Raw genomic sequence first — 19474 nt, 5'->3', positions numbered from 1 at the left:
CCTGATGCTGTGAACATTGTCGAAATGATAATAAAGGATTTAGAATATTACATAAACTTAGTTGTAAAGGAGCAGCAGGGTTTGAGAAGATTAACCCCAATTTTGAAATAAGTTCTGTAGGTAAAATTCTGTAAAACACCATCACATGCTACAGACAAATCCTTCATGAAAGGACAAGTCCATTGATGTGGCAAACTTTTACTGTTGTCTTATATTAAGAAATTGCCACTCCAACCTTCAGCAGTCACCACTCTGGTCAGCAACTATCAATATTAAGGCAAAAAAGATTACTAGCAAAAAGATTACTATTTACTGAAGGCTCAGATGACTATTAGCATTTTTAGCAATGAAGTATTTTTAAACTAAGGTATGTACTTTTTTTTGAGATAGAGTCTTGCTCTGTCCCCCAAGCTGGAGTACAGTGGCACAATCTCGGCTCACTGCAACCTCCATCTACTGGGTTCAAGAGATTCTTCTGCTGCCTCAGTCTCCTGAGTAGCTGGGATTACAGGTTTCCACCACCATGCCTTGCTAATTTTTGTATTTTTAATAGAGACAGTGTTTCGCCATGTTGGCCAGGCTGGTATACCTCATTTTTTTTTTAACTTAATATAATGCTATTTCATGCTTAATAGACTACAGTGTAAATGTAACCCATATGCAGTGGGAATCCAAAAAGTTAATGTGCCTTGCTTTATTGCAATATTCGCTTTATTGTGGTGGTCTGGAACCGAACCCATAATAGCTTTAATGTATGCCTGTATATACTTTTGTTTGTACTTCCTCCCACCATGTAGCTGGTACCTAGCCATACAGCAAGGGAGCTAAGTTGTATTAATACTTCATAAGTTTCGGTGCTTGGGGGCAAGGAGTGAAGCTCACATAGGCCTTTAGTTCTGCCATACTCTAGCTCAACTTTTGTCAGACAGACTTGCCCTGGCATAGCATGCAATTGTGCAACTAATAATAACAGAAAATATCAAAGCAGCAGAACTCTTGATTCCTTAGCTCCAGCTGCTTGCTCCCTCAAATTTCCCATCTCAGTTAATGCTACATGATACACCTAGTTTCTCAAGCTTAAAATCCAAGCCATTCTAGATTCTTCCACTTCCTTCATTCTCCACATGCATCCATCAGTCCTGCTGGCTTTGCCTCCAGAATATTTCTTAAATCTGTCAATTCTTCATCTCTATTGTTAAGACCCTTGCCCAAACTCTATTATCCCTTAATTGAATTACTTCATTTGGGTTCAAATAGATCTTCCATCTTGTTGCCCTGGCTTTTCTAGCATCCATCCACCATAGAACAGAGTGACCTTTGAAAACTACAAATTAGACCATCTCCCACCTACTATTTGACAATACTTTCAAATTATACTTTTAAAAAATACAAGCTCATTACCATGACCATGTGAGCCACCCCTTTCTTTGTCTTTCGATCATTTTGGGTCACTGCCCCTCACTCCCCATGCTCTGACGGCATACTCTGTTTCTTGAACAGTTCAAGGTTGTTCCCGCCTTGAAGACTTTTGCACCTACTGAGGGCTCTACCTGAATAAATATTCCTTCTAGATCTTTAAATAGCTCACTTTCAAATATGCAGAAAGCATCCCTGGCCACTCAAACTATACTAACTGCTCTTCCCTCACCATGTACCCTCTCGACACATCAATCCATTTTGTTTTCTTTACAGGACTTAAAAATCATCAAAATTATTTATCTGTTGATCTTTTATTGCCTGTTGCCCTACATTAGAATAATCTTATTAGCACACAGAAGAATACCTGGTTCCAAGGAGTGCTCAATGAATAACTGTTGAATGAACATAGGACCTTGTATCTTACGTGGCTTTTTTCATATGCATGACTGAGAGAATCCATCATAGGGGAGGAATAAGTGGTAGGGCAGGATTGAGGCATTGCCAAGAATACCACTAAATGCCTTAAGAAAGACTTTTGAGGTCTAATGTTCTCCTTTCACATCATATCCCTTGTGGATTTAGCACAAGTGCTGAAACCACAGTAGAGAGTGGGGCAAGGATTTAGGATTCTGTGTGTCAGCCATTGATGGGTCTGTCTAGCTCCTTGGATACATGATTAACGCCAGGCCCCACCCCCCAAGTGTACCCACACTTTCCCCTTCCCAGTTGCCAGTCACATGCCCTCTTCTACCTTCAGTGTGAATACACCCCTTTTCTCAGTTATGCACACTGTACCTTTTCCTTAGCGTGTCACATTCTGCCTTCTTGGTGTGCACACACCCTAGTCTACCCCCATATCTCAGAAATCTTTCATGGAATCACTACTACTTTATTTTGGTAGATAGGCTCAAGGCAAGGGTGGGCTGCACACGTGGACCCTCCGCTGGACACAGGTGCTGGGGCTGAGCTTGGTGGGCAGGGGCAGGTGCATCACAATGTTCCTGCTCTGCAGCCTAGTGGTGCCAAGGGGCCCTGCCATGTACACAGGACAGGAGTACACAGTCAGGCCCGCTGGGGGTGGCCGGTCACTGGTGCCTGGAGCCTGTGTGCTGATGCTGACGGGAGGCAGAGGGTTGGGCTGGCTGGAAGGGCTGTCCTGCAAGGCTCCAGTTGTTGGGTCCCACTCTGCGTGTAGGACCTGTAACCCGATCAGCAGCAGCCCTCTCTCTGGAACCGTGGGGTTTGGACCATTCTCCACCTGGGGGCGTCAGAAGCAGGTCAGGCAAGGCTAGGAAGCTGGGAGGTGGCAGGTCGGGGGAGTGAGGGGTAGCGGGTGGGAGGTCGTGGTGGAGCGAGATCAGAGATGCTAGCAGAATTACGGGGGCGGGGCAAGATCACCAAGAGGGGGTAACTGCGAGGTGTAATTAGAGACTTTGAGGGGACTGGAACCGCTAACGAGGGGCGGCATGAAGATACCCTGAGGTGCAGAGGGTTGCTGTTCATCTCCAGACGTTTATACGGGAGCTGACTGGAGAAGGAGCCTCGGCTACCAGCGAAATTCGAGCTGGGCACATTCTGGTCCAGGACAGCTTCCCCCCGCAATGCCAGCAGCAGGCGGCGCGGGTGGCGAAAGGCTGACAGGTGGAAGACGCGCTCTGGTACATCACTGCCCGCGTCCGCGCCCACGCCCAAGTAGCGAACCAACAGCTGCCCACGGCGCGACAACTGTCGCAGCCAGTGCCAGGGCGGCTGCGAACCGGCGGGCGCATGAGGTCGCCAAGGCGAGGGTAGGCGGCCAGTCCAGAGAGCGTTGGCCACCGCGGCACAGCGCCGGGAGGGGCACGGGGGTGCGCCCTTCAGCTGCTGCAACAGGCAGTCAAGATCGCGTTGTAGCGTGCCCACCAACTGGCTCAGTTCCAGAGCCTCGGTCTCTAAGACGCCCTCCAGAGGCCGCCGCGCATTCGGCCCCAGCACTGACCACTGGGCACCTGACTCGTTTTGGCTAACCCCGTGGGTTAGCAGATCCTGCAGTGACTCCAGCCTCCGGCTGGCTTGCACTAGGCGTTGCCGCAGCCGCCTTTCCACGAGCTGGGCGCCTCCGGGAGACGCAGGAACCCACATGGGTGAACTCCGCTGCAGCGCGCTCAAGAGAGCGCGACTCTGGCGTCGCAACAGCCAGGCCTTGGGGCCCTCATTCAGTCCGCATAGCCGGGGTTCAGGTGGTGAACGCAGTAGGTGCATCTGGGCCTTGCATTCTGCCATTGCATCCAGCTCCCTTAGCTCTTGGGGTAGAGGTGAGGGGTGAGGGACAAAATGGACTCTCCCAACCCTAGACCAAAGAGTAGGCCTTCCTCTGATCCTTTACTGCCATCACCCCCATAACAGTATGAATATTACCCCTTCATATTCCTTTACTGGGACTGCTGTCCACATTCCTGTGGGGGGTGGCATTGCACTGCACTATTCCCTACCCCAACACAGGTACCTGAGTGAGGCTTACCTGGGAGGGGCATGAGCGTAGCCAGCAAAGACTGGGGTGTGTGTGGCTGGACCCCGCTCCTGTTACTGGGGCTCAGGCAGGCTTGCGTGAGGCTAAGCAGGGCCTCCCTGTCCTCAGTGTCCCCCAGAGGACCCCCGTAGAAAACTGAAGCTGAAGATGAGGTTAGAGCTTCTCAGTTCCAGTACATTTAGTTTCTACCACCCCAAAAACCAAAGCTGTGAATTATATCCCATCCCCACCCTTTTCCAGGTTCTCATGGGGGCTGATGACTGTAAAGGAGACAGGAAGGGCCTCACCAGCCAGCTCTTGCATGGCAACAGTGGGATTGCTGAGACTTGCCCACAGCTGATCTTGGGTCTGAAGAACCTGGGTTAGGGTCACTTGACTCCTAGTGAAGGGGAGCAGAGAGCAAGGTTTCACATATCATCTATATGCTGAGGATTGTCAAATCTTTTTTTCAGTTCAACCCTATCTCCTAAGCTTCAGGCCCATGAAGGTTCACTGGTCATTGCCATTTGGCACCTCAAATACAACTTGCTTTCAACTGAAATCATCATTTCCCCCTGTAAAACCTGTTCCACCTCCTATTTCAGTGAGAGGTACCACCAGCCACCCAATTATCTAAAACAGAAATCTGGGAGTCATCCTTGACTCCTCTTTCCTCCTCACCCTGTATTTATGCTCTATCCCTTCCATAGCTACCACCCTACCACCCATACCACAGTCTCTTCCCTGGAGACTTGCAGAGTCTCCTAAAGCTGCTCTACTTGCCCCCAGTCTTGCCTCCTCTGGTCCATTCTCCACATTGCATCCAGAGTGATCTTTCCAACACACAAAAAGGATATTGTTTCTTCTACTTAAAACTCTTCAGTGGCTTCCCACTATCTTCAGGATAAAATCAGGCACCTTGCCCTAGTCTTAAAGTCCCTTTATGATGAGCCTTACTTCTCCCTCCCCAACCCCCCAGCATGTCCATGTCAGCCACACTCAAATTTTCTCCCTTCTGCTGAGTTTAGGTCCCTCTGCTCAGAAAAGTCCATCTCTACCTGATTTGCCTCTGCTTTTAAGACTCAATTCAAAGTGAAATCTCAAAGTCTTTGGAGAAGCTTTCCTTGACTTCCCCTTGCCCTTGCTCTTTGGAGCTTCCAAAGATGAACTAGTTTTACTCATCCCAGCATATGGAAGAAACTCAATGTTTGTTGAGTGACTGACTGAGCAGGACGGGTGGGGTCCCTCACCAGCGCCCCCTGTGTGCCTGCAGCCTCACTCCATAGAGCTGCCGGTGTAGCAGGAGGCCATGGAGGAGAAGAAGAGGCAGTGCCTGCGTCAGGGGTTGCGTGTAGAGTCCTTGCTGGGCTAGCTCCACACTGTCAATCAAAACATGGCCCAGCTCCAGGGACTGGTTCCAGAAAACAGGCATGGAGTGCTGAGTCAGCACAGCTGGGGAGGAAGGAGAGTGCTGAGTCAGCACAGCACAGTTGCCCCCCTACCTCCAACTTGAGAGCCTGTAGGGGGTTAAGCTCCTCACCTGGCAAAGAAGCACTAGCTTCTGCAGGCACAATAAGCCAAAGACGAAAATCTCTGTGAACAGTGACTACATTCCTGCTTTCAGGTTGGCCTAAAAGCTGTTGTGATTTCAGGTCTGCAATCACTAGAGTCAGACAAGGGTCTGAGATCAGTCCTTGGGTAAAGGGTCAGACAGAAGTCTAGGGATCAGAGTTGAGGCTAGGGGTATCAGGAGTCGGATACAAGACCAAATGAACAAGTTTGGTGCTGGGTCACTGGCCACAAGGCCTGAGATTTCAAGTGAAGGCCTAAATGTAGGATAGGATCCTGGAAGCCAATCTAGGCAATAAACTCACCCCTGGCTCTGCCTAACAGTTCCAGCAAGAGCTGTAGCAGCTCTTTTGGCCAATGAGGCATCAGATGACAGTTGTCCAGCACCAGCCAGTTCCCCTCACACATAGCCTGGCATAGAGTGCTGACCACAACTGAAACTGGGTCCCAGGTTTCAGAGCCCAGGGCTATCACCTGCAGATGCTTCTGCCCCTGGGGACCAAAAAAGAGAGGGCAGTGTGACTCAAAGTGATCCTAGGGTGATCTGAGGGACCCAAAAGAAAGCTAACATTATCCCAAAAGTCCCCGAGTAGTACAGAAAGATCCATGAAAATGCTTGGAAGGGATCCCCACGCCCCAGCCCACAGGAGCCTGGTCCCTCTGTGGCCCAAGAGACTATGTTCAAACCTGCTGATGCTTGGCAGCCAGTTTCTGGATGGCAGTCAGGGGATGTAGAGTGGCTGTGGGGTGGCCAGGCGGTGGCAACAAGATCAGGATGGGCTGAGTAGCCTGACTATGTTTAAAGGGCATGGTGGGGGCACCCATATTTTCATTCAGGGGCCGACCCAGGAGGCTGGTGGTGAAGTCGGCCAGGGCATCTGCCAGGCACTCAGGTCGCAGAACACGCCACAGGATCAGCTTCTGGAGCAGGCTGAGTGGCTCAGGCCCAGGCACAGGTGCAGGACCCAGCACTGTGGATGACAGTGATAGGTATGCCTGCCAAGCATTGGAGTGGCCCGCCAGGGATGCACACAGCCCAGCAAATGGGGGCAGCAGCTCTAACATCTCACATTCACACCAGGCTCTTGGGCCAAGCCAGGCTGGTCGAGCCACACCTGGGACTGGCTTGCTGTGGACTGTGCTGGGAGAGGCTGCCAGTCCAGGCCAGAGCGCCAGTCTTTCCAGCTCTGATGCTTTTCCTGTCACTTGCAGCAGAGCCAAAGCACCCAATGCACCCACCAAGGGTACTTGGGTACGGCCCAGTGCAGTCACGGTGCTGGCCAGCAGGTGGCGGGTCAGGTGTGCTCTCAGTTGCAGCAGATGGCTGGCCAGGTCCTCCCCATGATTAATCTCACGTGGCTTCATGCTGTCCAGAGCCTGTTTGGCGGCTGCCAGCCAGTTCTCTAGGCTCATACGGAAAAGTGGCAGCAGGTTCTGCAGTTGGCTTAGGGCTTTTACCATGGCCATTCCATGCCAAACCACAGGCCGATAGGGTGCCCACAGTAACATCTCCTGTAGTTTCTGTCCTTCTATCTCTTCATAACGGGCACGCAGCTGGCATAGCTTTGCCTGGGCCCTCAACATGTTTCGCAGAAACTTGGCTGGCTTCTGGAGCTTTGGTTTCTGGAACAGCAGCATCAGCAGCAGCTGCTCCTGCATACACTCATTTGTTGGATGGATCTGGCCCTTTCCCAGTCCCCAAACATCTACATTCATCTCCATCCCCTACCCAATCCCATCCACTGCTCATCTCAACCCACAGACTGAGCCCCCAAGCACCTCAGCAGTCTCCACAGCCTTGCAGGCATCTAGGGCTCTGATCTTTAGGTCTTGCCAGTGGGTCTCAAGCTCAGGACACTCTCTGCACAAGATTTCGTGCAGCATCTGTTCTTCCAGTATTTCCATGTTCAGGCCCAGATCCAGCACATTCAGCCCCTTCAGCAGTTCACAACCTAGCACTTGGGATCACATGGGAGATGCTTAACCTCTTCCCCTTGGCAGAGGAAGGGAGTAGGGTAGACAGGGAGTATGGCTCCCTGCTACAGACCTGAGCCTGCTCTGGGCCAGGTTAAGTGAAGCCCTCTTAGGGCTGGTGCTGAGGGCCTAGTGTGTCCACACAACTGCGAAGGCAATTTGCTCTCCGGGCCTCACCTTTTTCCAAGGCACAGAGGGAGAGTGTGGTACTGAGATACAGACAGAAGCCAGGCTGCACCTGGGGTGGACTCAGCTGTTCCCGCTGCAGCAGCCATTGCAGTTCTTGGCACCCTAGACCCAGCTCCACATTGGTCAGTAGCACAGGCAGGCCTATGAGAGGGAGGCAAAAGCACCCTACCCACAATGCCAGCACCCACGATCCCCATTCCCCATACACGAGGTCTGGCTCTGTCCAGCTTCCCTGTGGCTGATAGGGTTCCCTCAAGACACTTCAAGTGCCTAGGATGAAGGATGGGAACTGAGGTTAGACTGAGGTGGGGGAGGGTTGTGGGGTCACAGAATGGGGGGAGTCAAAAGGGGGCTAGGGCGGGTGGGGGCCAGTTCTCACCACGAGCAGCTGCCTCCTGGAGCTGAGAGCCCAGCTCTGGGTCAGCACCTGAAAGGACACTAAGGTAGGGAAGAGATGGAAGCTGAGTCGCAGAGGCTGGCTTTGACCCCTGGCTCTCTGTCTTCTCCTCTTTCTCTTCTTTATCCTCTGGCTCTTTCTCCTGCTCATTTTTTCTTTCCTCTGCCTTCTGCTCTTTTGTCTGGTCCTTAGCCTCATTACTCTCTTCACTGTCATCGGCTTTCTCTTTCATGTCCGTTTTACTCTCTCTGTTTTGATTTCTCATGAGTCCTTTCCCTGGGGCAGAAAGATTCAGAGGAGCTCTTAGGGGAGAAATCAGACTCCTTAGGGGAGGAATTCACCCAATGGTTCCATTTCATGAGGGAAGGTCTACAAGAAGACATCTTAGGAAAGTTGCTTAAGCTCTCTCGGACTCAATTTTCTTATCTGCAAAATGGGGTTGACATTAATGATGACCTCATCGAGTTACTGTGAAGATTAAATGAAATGGCACATAGAAAACACTTATATGTGCACATAGTAAGCACTCAATAAATGTTGGCTATCACAATTATTGTTCTAAAATTCCAGGGAGGGATCATCGTCATCCTTCATCTTCACATAGCCTTCTCTTCTGTATTTTCTATGCCTTTTCTTCTGACTCTTATAAGGACACTTGTGGGATTTAGATTCCACCCAGATAAGGATCAGGATGATTTCATTCAAAGTCTTTAACTTAATTACATCTGAAAAGACCCCTTTCCAAATAAGATCACATTTTTCTCACAAACTCAATTCCCAACCTCTTCTTCTGGGAGATAAACACTCTATTCCTTCTCCTAGAAAATGTTCCTTCCAATACTCCACCCAGATGGGTCCCTGATCCAAACAGAGCCAACAGAAATATTCCCCAGGATTTCTGAACATTGGATAGATTTGGGTAGTGCTGAGCAGACCAGGGAAGTGAAAGATCATGGACCAATCAATCATGTAGATTCAGAATCACTGTAATAAAGAGAAAAAATTATAAATGTGACCAAATTTATTCATATAGTATAGTCTGGTGAAATCTGGGACATCCTGATCACAAAAATTCAGTGTCTTCATTATGAAGGAAAAGGCCACATGAGGCTTGAGTGTTGGGCAGTTCAGATACTCCAGCAGCATTGCATATATGATGCCTGCTTACCTCTATCCTCAGCGGGGGCTGGTGCCAAGCATCTATTCTCTTCCTGAGGCAGTGGGTCCAACCAGATGAGGGCCTGGTTGCTGGGGTCAAGCAGCAGAGGCCAACGGCAAGAACGGTAGTGGGTGGGGCTTCGCAGAAGCAAGCCTGCCAGGCGGGCTGACTTTGCCTCTGGCTTCAGGTTTTGGTCCCACTGGTGCTGTTCAGATTCAGAGCTTAGCAAGGACAGAATACTAAAGGGAGAGTGTGTAGCCAGCAGGGGGTTCTTTGGTGGCATGCTGACAGATTTTTGCTTCTGCTTCAGTGCCTGTGCCACATCATCTGGGCCCAGGGCCTCCTGAAAGCCCCCACACAGAGCTAACCACTTATCCAGTAGCTCCTGGCGCCGCAATGGTGGGAAGGGACCCAGGTATATGATGGCAGCTGAACATAGGAGGGCATCTCCAAACACGGTCATGCAGTGTCCCTTCAACTTCTGAAGCGGAAGGGAAGACCAGAGACTGTGTAGGCCAGTGAGGAGGGTGCAGGCAGAGGTATGGCAGAGGGAGAACAAGGTGGGGTGTGGAGGAAAGCATGGCAGGGAGTGCAGAGAGGGACAGAGGGAGGCAGTGAGGCCACAGGGAGGAGCAGGGGAGCGGTATAAAAAGAACTTTGGGGGAGACATCTGGGAGGGGGATGGTTACCTGGAGCTGTGTAGTCCAGGTATGTATGGGCGAGCGCAGTGCAGCCTCCATGGGCCATTTGTAATGCTGGCCATGCTGTGCTTGACTGAGGGTCTTTGCCACACAGTTGTGGGAATCTTGGGCATCCTCCACCATCTTAGCCAGGGCCAAATTATGCTCCAGGGTCTCCTGGGCCTGAAACTGGTAGTAGCCCAGGCGGGCCTGCTCCCGAGTGAGTGTTGCCTCCACTCGCTGCAGCAGCAGGCCCGTGGGCAGTCCCCGGCAATGTGCCAGCCCGTAGTGCAGAACAGCCCATAGCCAGGCTGCCAGGCTGGCTGCAGGTAGGCTCACTGCCCGCAGGGCTGCATCGCTCATACCTGGAGCCGTCAGAGTTAGGTGTAACTTTATCAGCTCTGAGTCTGTCATCTTCTCCTTGGGGAAGAACACCAGCTCCTGGAAGGATGTGTGTTAAGGGGATGGGGAAGACATGGATGCTCTGGACCCAACAGTTTAGCCTTGCCAAGTCACCCTTTTATCCCTCCCTTACCCTCCTTCATTGTGTTCCACCTTTTCTACCTGATAAAAATCCTCAGTACATAAAAGCTGCTTGGCACTGGCCCAGCCTGTTTCACGGTGGAACAAGTCACACAGCGCATTGGTCACCTGGACCACAGATTCTGGTGGTGCTCGATAGCTCCGTATCTCCTCAAAGTCAGCCACCTGCAGCTGGCTCAGAGGCTCCAGAAATGCCTTGCTCATCTAAATGAGGAGAGATGTCCTCTGAAGTGAGTTCTTGAGATGTTCTGTTCTTCCTTCAAGGTGTTTTTAGGAGGGATCATCTCCTCTTGGAGATAGTCCCCATGAAAGGCTACTCCCCAAGCCATCCTATCACCTTTGCCCCTCCCCCCGGGAGACTCCAGGAGGTCACCCCGTCCTCTCCTCTTGGCATCCTTAGAGGAGATGGCCTCTTCCAGGAGAGAAGCAATGCAGGGCAGGTGGCAGGAAGAGCCCACCTGCTCCAGGAAAGCCGCTTGCTGAGCCTGCAGGGCATCCCGCTGCTTGGCCAGGTTCTTAATGAGCTGCTCTTGATGCCGACACTCTTCCAGCTGCTGCTTGTATAGGAGCTTGCTTTTCTCTAGCTGCTGCTGAAACACGCTGAGGCTCTGTGAACGGAGGTCCAGGCCCTGCAGCTCCAGATGCGGGAACACCCCAGGGGAAGACCCTCTGATCCTAGGACTCTAGCATACTCCTCACTTGAAAGACTGACCATGTCCAAGTAGGCCACAGATAGAGTCTGAGCTGTGGGTCTGTCACTTATTAGTCCACGAGTTACACATCTCGTAATGCAGCCCCAAATGTGTAGTCTCTTTTTCTGTAGCTGCTTCACCCGAAGCCTATGTGTGTAACAGTCATATTACACTACTCTGTATTTTAGTTGACCCATTAGCAGCAGTTGTCACAGAAGACAGTTCCCTCCCTCTTGAGGCATCCTCCTCTCTTGGCCTTCATGATACTGTGTTCTCCTTGGGCTTTCTCTAACTTCTCTGGCTGCTCTTTCTCATTCTCTTCCTCTGTTGTCCCTTAACTATTTCTCATCAGTTTTTCCAAGGCCTCCTTTCTCTTCTCACTCTACACTTCTAAATGCCCTCCTCAGTCTCATGGCTTTGATTCCTATTGATGTTCCAACTGCCGAATCTCTCTCTGTAGCTAGGTTCCCTCCCAACCCCATACCATGTATTCATCTGCTTAGTGGAAATCTTGAGTGTCTCACAGGCCCCTCAGACTCCACATGTCCCCAAATGAATGTATTGGTTATGCCTCCTCAGCTTTCCTACAATCTGATTCCTCTCCTGTGTATTCTTTTTCTCAGAGAATGGTGGCAAAATACACTCAAGCTTCCCAAGGAACAAACTGAGTTGTTACCCTTGGCACCATCTCCTGCATTCCCCCAAATCTAGCCCATCTTTGAGGCCTTTCAAATCTACTTCCTAAGTGCCTCTCGTGTCCACTCCTCTTCCCAACATCCATCACTCATGCTCAGGCTCTCGCACTTCTGACCTTCTGCACTGGCCTCCTAACTGGTCTCTCAGTTTACACTCTTACTCCCCTCCTTTTATTCCCCCACTGCAGCCTGGCTGGTTTGCTAAAAACTGAATCTCATCACCACTGTGTCATAACACTTGTCATTTCTACATTTGATTGACAATACCTCCATGACCAGGCCCCTACTCATTATTCCAATCTCATCTCTTTTATCTCTCCCAGCACGCTACTTTCCAGCCATTATTGACTTACAGTTCCTCCAATGTGGCACACACTCTTCTGCCTATAGGCCTTTCACACGCTGTTATATCAACCTGGGACATTCTCTCACCCAGCCCCTTTCAAACACTGATCAAACCTGACCTAACTTTCAGGCAACAACTTTCATGTACTTGATTCATGTGTTTACATAGTTAGGAAGCGCTTTTGAGCTCCTACCATGTTATATACATGCTCTGTGCTGCATAGCGGGGCACTCCGCTTTCTCTAGAAAGTTTTTCTTGATATTTTGGAGTGCTCTGAACTTACTCTGTTATAACACAGTTTTGTCATTGCCTGGATGAGTCTATATCTTCTGCTAAACTATAAGCACCATGAAGGCAAGGACAGTGCCCTATCTCCTCTTATTAGGAAGCAATCTAGTTTTTTTTTTCTTAGACAAGGTCTCACTATGTTACCCAAGCTGGAGTGCAGTGGTGCAATCATTGCAGCTTCAACCTCCTGGGCTCAGGTGACCCTCCCACCTCAGACTCCTGAGTAGCTGGAACTACAGACAGGTGCTACCATGCCTGAATAATTTTTTATATTTTTTGTAGATATGGGGTTTTGCCATGTTGCCCAGGCTGGTCTTAAACTCTTGGGCTCAAGTGATCCACTGATCTTGGCCTCCCAAAGTGCTGGAATTACAGGTGTGAGCCACTGTGCCTAGCCTAACCTAATATTAATAGTTACTAATATTTATTGAGCTCTTACTATGTGCCAGCACATTTAAATACTTTACATGTAAGATCTTGTTTAATCCCCATCACAACCTTATAAAGTTAGGGAAGTCTCCCCAACCTTTCTGGATCTTTGTTTTCTCATCTATAAAATGAGAAAATAGCTACCTCAGAAACTTGTGGCAAGGATTCTATTATTTCTCTCTCTCTCATCTCTCTCTCTCTATCTTCCTCTCTCTCTCTCTCTCTATCCATCCATCTAGATGTAAATGTAGGCATATACTAACATAGACACAAATATTAAGAATGCCTGAACAAAAAATAAATTTTTGTTGAGTTCAATAAATTTTTCTTGAGTGCAATAATGAATAAATCAACCCGTTGAATATAAGAGAGAAGAGATGGAGGGGCCCAGAATGAGTCCTAGGATTTGGCTCAGTGGATGGTAATGCCACTTCCTGGGGTGGAAAACACTGGAAGAAGTACACACTACTATGGCTATTGAATGAATGACCAAGGGATCTGACTCTGAATGACCCTGAGACAATGAACATCTCTTATCCAGATCTTTGGCTTACTGTGTTCTGCTCTGATGTAACTGACTCACAGATCAAGGAATTATAGCACCCCTAAAGCAGATCAACAATCCTGGTATTAATCATCTTGGGAAAAGGTAGGGCAAAAAACTGGGAAAGGGAATTTCTGTTGCCCTCTGACTTTCTTTTCTTTCTTTTGCAACTTAACAGTCTTGAGGACTGATCTAAGCTGTTCATCCTAGGTGGTGAATAGTAGGAGGGCACCAGCACCTTTAAAACTCCAGAGGACACCGCTTACATGGGACACAATGAAAACCACAGTAGTAGACATGACATATGCCATGTCTCTGCAGTGAGGCACTGGGTGATAGTCCTAAAGGCACTCATCAGAAGATCTGAGTAGGTATTAGGAGCTTAAGGCCTGAAACCCTAGTGGAAAGATGATCTGAGTGTGAGGTGAGCACTAGTTCACTGCTCTGAAGTTATACTTGAACATTTATCAAAATCTTGTGTAGTAGAAATAAAGGTGCTATTTCAGAATTCCTCTTATTAAAAACAAAACTGCTCTTTAATTTGGGAAAACATCCTTAACTAGGAGTTAAGAAGTTTAGAAGGTGTGATAAGCCCTATCATCACCAATTTTAGTCACATATAAGAAGTTTGTGTATTCAAAGAATAAGATTGTTCTGTATAAGACAGCAAAAGGTTTTGATGTTTCAACTGGAAGGGAGAGCTGAAGGAAAAGTGGGATGGCTCAAAAACATTGTAGAGCCGGTGGTAGGGAGATGAGAGAGGAAAGGAAAAGTTGGGTCACTGGAAAATGCCTGGTAGAAAAGGGTGACTAAGAAAATTCAGGACACTTCTGTCTAGTATACCATTATAAATCTACTTCTGGTTCTATGCTATAATATAAATTTCTCCTTGCTGCCATCACCCATCCACATGTCCTCACTGTCTACAACAGTTTTGTTTGGTGCTTTTGTGGAAGAAAAGGTACAGGGACAAAATGTTATGGAAAAAGAGGATAACTATAAGAGGTGAGTGAGTGGTGACTGAGATGTAATCCCTGCCCCAACCCCCATGGGAATTTACAGAGATCTTGGTAGCATACTGAACTTCTCATGGTCAAGGCACTAGGGGCAACCAGAAGCAGATGCTTGGGTTTCACATGTTATGAAGAATCAATCTGGTCTTAGCTGTGTCATGGGAAACTTTCTAGCCTAAGCTGTAAAGGAGGAGGCAGCAGAGATTAGAGAGATTTCCTAGGGAAAGGGGAACCTTAGCGGGAGACAAGCACTAAGATTCATGCTGGTTGCTTCCTTTCAAGTCCCCTTTTGGCCTCCTGCTTTGACACCACCATAGAAGGCTTAAAATCTTCTTCTCCTTACCTTGAAGGAGGATGTCAGCTGCTGTTCCAAGTTGAAGATCAGGTTGGCATGGGTACTGTGCTCCATAATCAGCATTCTCAGATTCCCCAAGGCATTCTGGACCCTGGAGATACAATGTGCTGGTGAGGAAACCCAAAGGAGCAGAGGAGGTACATTACAGGGGACAGGGCCACTCACCACTGGGCCTTGTTCTTAATCTTCAGGATCATTTGTTGCTGCAGCATCAGGAAAGTGTCCAGGAAGTCTAAGAAGGTCTTGGGGGTGACAAGTGGCAATGCAGGGCACAGGTGCTCATGGTAGAGGGTGGCCGAAAGGTGAATAAGAGCCATGGCTTTGGCCACACTGGGAATTGAGGGCTGGAGGTCTGGGTACTTCCAGGAGCCTGCAATGGGCATGGCTTTAGCTTCACTTTGTGAGCTTGCAGGAAAACGGGAAAGGAAATGGATCCTCTCCTAGCTCAGGAAGAAGGGTAGAAAATGTGAACGGGGCTCTGTAGGCGAGAGAGATAGAGATAGAGAGAGATAGAGAGAGGGAGGGAGAAAGAGACTGACCTAGGTAATAACTCTCATTAGAGCCTGGTAGAAATGTGTGGTAAGGACAAGTAAAAAGCGCTCACCGTCATCAAGGGGTAGACTCTGAGCACCCTCCAGGTGATGCTGGGCCACCTTGACCAGGGCAGCTTGGTCCCAGGGTTCATAGCGGTCAATGCTGGCAGTGGCCAGCTGAAGGAGCCTCAGGAAAAGGGTGGAGGGCAGCTGCTGGTGGGCCTGTTTATCTCCAATCAGGAAGAAGAGGTGAAGGTGACTGCACACGTGCTGGTAGAACCTGTGGGCCAGGGGTCAGTTAATGTCCTTCCCTTTACCTTTGCTTGCCCCTCCAGGCACCAGTCCCAATCTGACAACTTAGCCCCAATCTTCTCAGCCCTTGTGGCAGCCCACAGAATTCCTTTTGGCCTTTTGGCCAAGACAGAGGAGGAGCAGAGCAGAGTTAACTATGGGGTTCTTGGCCTCACCTCTGTAACACCATTTCCTTCTCGATGTTATGTTTGACACCAAGGTTCTCCCTGGGGAGGTGGTCTTCAATGTGGTCCAAATCTGCTTCTGTGTACTGGTCAGGGAAACTGCCTGAGGTTGCCAGGGCCAGGAGGCGATGAAGTGTAGTGAGATCCACACCACTGGGTATCAACAGGGCCACTGTCTGGCTTAACATGCCAGCATGCCAGCTGGCATCTCGTAGACATTGGAGAATGGCTTCCTCTGACCCAGATGGTAGTTGAAAGAAATGGGCCTGACAAATGCTAGAAGCCAGAGTGATGGCAGTATGGCGCCCAGTACCCAGAGCCCCTGAAAGCATCAGGCCATGCTGCCGGGGCCTGGCCAGCACTCGGACCAGGCGGGCCACATGCTGGGCCATGGAATGACACCGGGCAAGGTGGGGGCTCAGCTTCAGTTGAGCAGCTGAGGTGGCCAGCTGCTCCTCTAGCCTCTCCCACTGTCGTTCCAGGTATAAGTTGGGGGTCTCAGGGTTAGACCCAAGTATCAGCTCCTGACTGAAGACCAGGTCTGAGGGCTTTTCCTGGGGATATAGTAGTAGCACTGGTAACAACAGGGGTGAGACCAGGTCCATCTCAGGTGCCTTCTGCCACCAAGTTTTGAATGATCTCTTTACCTGGACCTTAAAGTTGGACGCCCTTGTGCCTTTCTCTTGCCTTATCTTGTGACTTATGCTTTCCATCATCCCCCTGCTTACTGGCCCTGTGGATGATGATAGACTTGGATCACTGGAGTTTGAGCCTCTGGGGACCTGAAGGCCATAAGGGTCCTCTTCCTCCTCTGTTTCACTGTTGCTGTTGCTGAAGTCCTCCCACTGAGCCAACTCCCCTTCAGATTCCACTTCAGGCACCTTCTCCTCCTCATGATCATCCTCTTCACCCTCCTCATGGTCCTTGCCCAGGTGCTGGGGCCCTGGCCTGCAGCAGAAGACACTCTGAGCTACTACTAGGAGCAGCTTGGCACAGTAGGAGCGTTCCCTAGGGCTGTCCAGCCGGTCACAAAATGTTCTCTGAGCCTCATGCAACCAAAGACGCACCATGTTGCGTGTGGCCATCATAGCAGTCAGACGAGTGCCACGCAGGCCTGTCACCCGGCGCAAGTGCTCCTGGAGGTTGGGATAGTCCACAAAGCCTCGGGAACCTATTCTGTTGGGCAGCAGCTGCAGGCTGTTCAGTAGGTGGCTCACAGAGTGTAGGGAGAAGTGGTAGTGCGGGTGGAGGGGTGAAGGCATGAAGCAATTGCACACAGCGTCCCAGGCTTCTACTGAGGCCCTAACCAGGGCTCGTGCCAGAGCACTCTCCCGCTCCACAGAAGGGAAACGCTCAAGCCAAGCCTGAATGATAGGAACATGCCTGCTCAGCAGGGTGGCCTGGGTCATGCTCTCCAGGGCCAGGACTGTGAAGAGTCTAAAGAGGCGTGGACACAGTGGGCGCTCACAGTAGCCTGGCACTGTGACAGTGGCAAGGAAGTTAACTGTAGGCTGCAGCGTTTGCAGTTCCAAGGTGCTGTGGGCATACACGGTGCCATCCATGGCCTGGCGCAGAGTCTCCAACACTGGCTGGCAGCTCTTCTCTGGGTCTATGGGACATGAGGAATAATAATGAGGACATGTAAAAGTCCACATGAGAGTATCAATCTGTTCCTTCTATTCCTGCCATACATGGTTCTAAAGGAATTTTGTGAATCTGACGTGTTAAGACTTGGTCACATTTGAGTAAGTTATTCTCCCTCCCCTACATTCTCCCTAAAATTGAGGAATTTCTTCTCTCTTCTCCCTAGATCCTACCTCTGTGACTTACTAGTCATTAACTGAAGGTTAATGACTAAAAAGATTTGGAAGCTGAGAAGGATAGAAACCAGATCTGATCGCAATTAGGGGAAAGCACAATAATTTCAGTCAAAGATAATAGAGTTGAATCACATGTACACTTAAAAAAAATCAACTTTAGGCCGGGGTGTGGTGGCTTACCCCTGTAAGCTTAACACTTTTGGAGGCTGAGGTGGAAAGATTTCTTGAGGCCAGGAGTTCAAGACCAGCCTGGGTAACATGGCAAGACCTTATCACAACAAAAAATGAAAAATAAAATAGCTGAGCCTGGTGGTGTGTGCTGTAGTCCTGTCTACTGGGGAGGCTAAGCCTGGAGGATCACTTGAGCACAAGAGCTTGAGTGAGCCCTGATCCACCATCTAGCCTGAGTGACAGAGTGAGACCCTGTCTCTTAAAAATAAATTAAAATAATTTAAAAATAAACTTTATTAAGACATGATTTACATAAAACAAAATGTATACATTTTAAATGTATAGTTCAGCGAGTTTTGACTAATGCACACACCTGTGTCATCACCACCCCAATGATATTTAGGACATTTTCATCACCCTAGAAAGCTCCCTCATGCTCCTTTAAGGCCAATCAATCTCCCTGCCACCACCACCACAGGCATTGTTACTTGATCTGATTTCTATCACTATAGGTTAGCTTTGTCAGTTCTAAAACCTCATTAAATATAATCATACAGTATGTACTGGATCATGTCTATCTTCTTTTACTCAGCAGGTTTTTGAGATTCATCCATGTTTTTGCATGTTTCCATAGTTTGTTCCATTTTATTCCTGAGTGGTATTTTTCTGAGAGCCCCCAGTTAAATTGGCATTCTAGTACCAGAGCAGCTAACAACCCTGCCCTATCAGGGAAATGAAGGGGAGCTGAGTGTGGGGGTTTACAGTGTGACTTTCACAGGATACTTCTTTTATCTGGTGTACAGCCTAATGCTTAGTTGTCTAACCTATGACCAGAGAGTCCCTCACACAGGAAACTTGACCTGGTTCTTTAGATAGAAGGACAAATTCAATACACCACAACAATAGGAAACAAGTTCAAAGATTTTTACTTAATCCTGTGCAAGGAGGGCATAATGAGCCAGGAGGTCAGTCCTCCAACCTCTTGTTACGTGAGGTAGAATGAAGAGTCAGACTGAGAGAGAAGGAGAAAGAAACAGAAAGAGAGGAAATGAGGGAAGAAAGGAGGAATGGAGGGTGGGACTGGCAGTGTACATAAGGGAGTAGGGTGTGGGTCATTTTAAGTTTTCAGGTGAATGCCTGGATGGCCTGTTTTTAAAGGAAAGCAGGGAGCTAGTCTGCTAGGTGGGAGAGATGCCTCTAAATTCTTACCTCTTGCCACCACCTGGAGCCACTTGGGTGTAGATGTGGATTTAGCATTATTCAGAATAATGCTCCTGTGAACGTTCATGTATGATAAGTTTGAGGATGTGTGGTTCTCATTTTACTTGGGTGAATACCTAAGAGTGGAATTGCTAGCTCATATGTTAAGTAATATTTAATTTAGTAAGAAACTGGCATATATTTTTTATAGTGGATGAACCATTTTACATTCTCACCATCAAAGTGAGGGAGTTTCAGTTGTTCTACATCTTTGAAAACACTTATTGTCAGTCTTCTTAATTATCATATGGTGGTTTAAATTTGCACTTCACTGATGCCTGATAATATCAAGCATCATTTTGTATACTACTGACCACTCATACATCTTTTGTGAAGTGTCGTCTGTTTAAGTTTTTTGTCCGTTTAAAACATTGGGATGATGTTTGTTTTCTCAGTGAGTTGTAAGAGCTTTTTACGTATTCTGGGTTCAAGTT

The 19474-nt window shown here is 48.8% G+C and overlaps 1 protein-coding gene across 1 annotated transcript in view; it reads right to left on the bottom strand.

The window, feature by feature from the left end:
• Positions 1-2287: 2287 nt before the first annotated feature.
• DNHD1 (dynein heavy chain domain 1) overlaps positions 2288-19474 on the bottom strand; it is a 77706-nt gene continuing 60519 nt past the window's right edge. The window contains 19 exon segments of the mRNA XM_032240583.1: positions 2288-2677; positions 2896-3701; positions 3920-4069; positions 4216-4307; positions 5158-5359; positions 5448-5570; positions 5782-5968; positions 6164-7129; positions 7256-7434; positions 7628-7780; positions 8019-8312; positions 9205-9676; positions 9885-10316; positions 10440-10622; positions 10877-11026; positions 14769-14871; positions 14946-15150; positions 15385-15593; positions 15781-17398. Coding sequence (XP_032096474.1) covers positions 2327-2677; positions 2896-3701; positions 3920-4069; positions 4216-4307; positions 5158-5359; positions 5448-5570; positions 5782-5968; positions 6164-7129; positions 7256-7434; positions 7628-7780; positions 8019-8312; positions 9205-9676; positions 9885-10316; positions 10440-10622; positions 10877-11026; positions 14769-14871; positions 14946-15150; positions 15385-15593; positions 15781-17398 — 6875 coding nt within the window. The 3' untranslated portion in view covers positions 2288-2326.

Source organism: Sapajus apella, unplaced genomic scaffold (assembly GCF_009761245.1).
Source record: "Sapajus apella isolate SASKATOON/1434 unplaced genomic scaffold, GSC_monkey_1.0 scaffold47, whole genome shotgun sequence".
Classification (NCBI taxonomy): Eukaryota; Metazoa; Chordata; class Mammalia; order Primates; family Cebidae; genus Sapajus; species Sapajus apella.
Note: the sequence above shows the minus strand (reverse complement) of the source record. Positions and strands in the feature narration are given on the sequence as shown.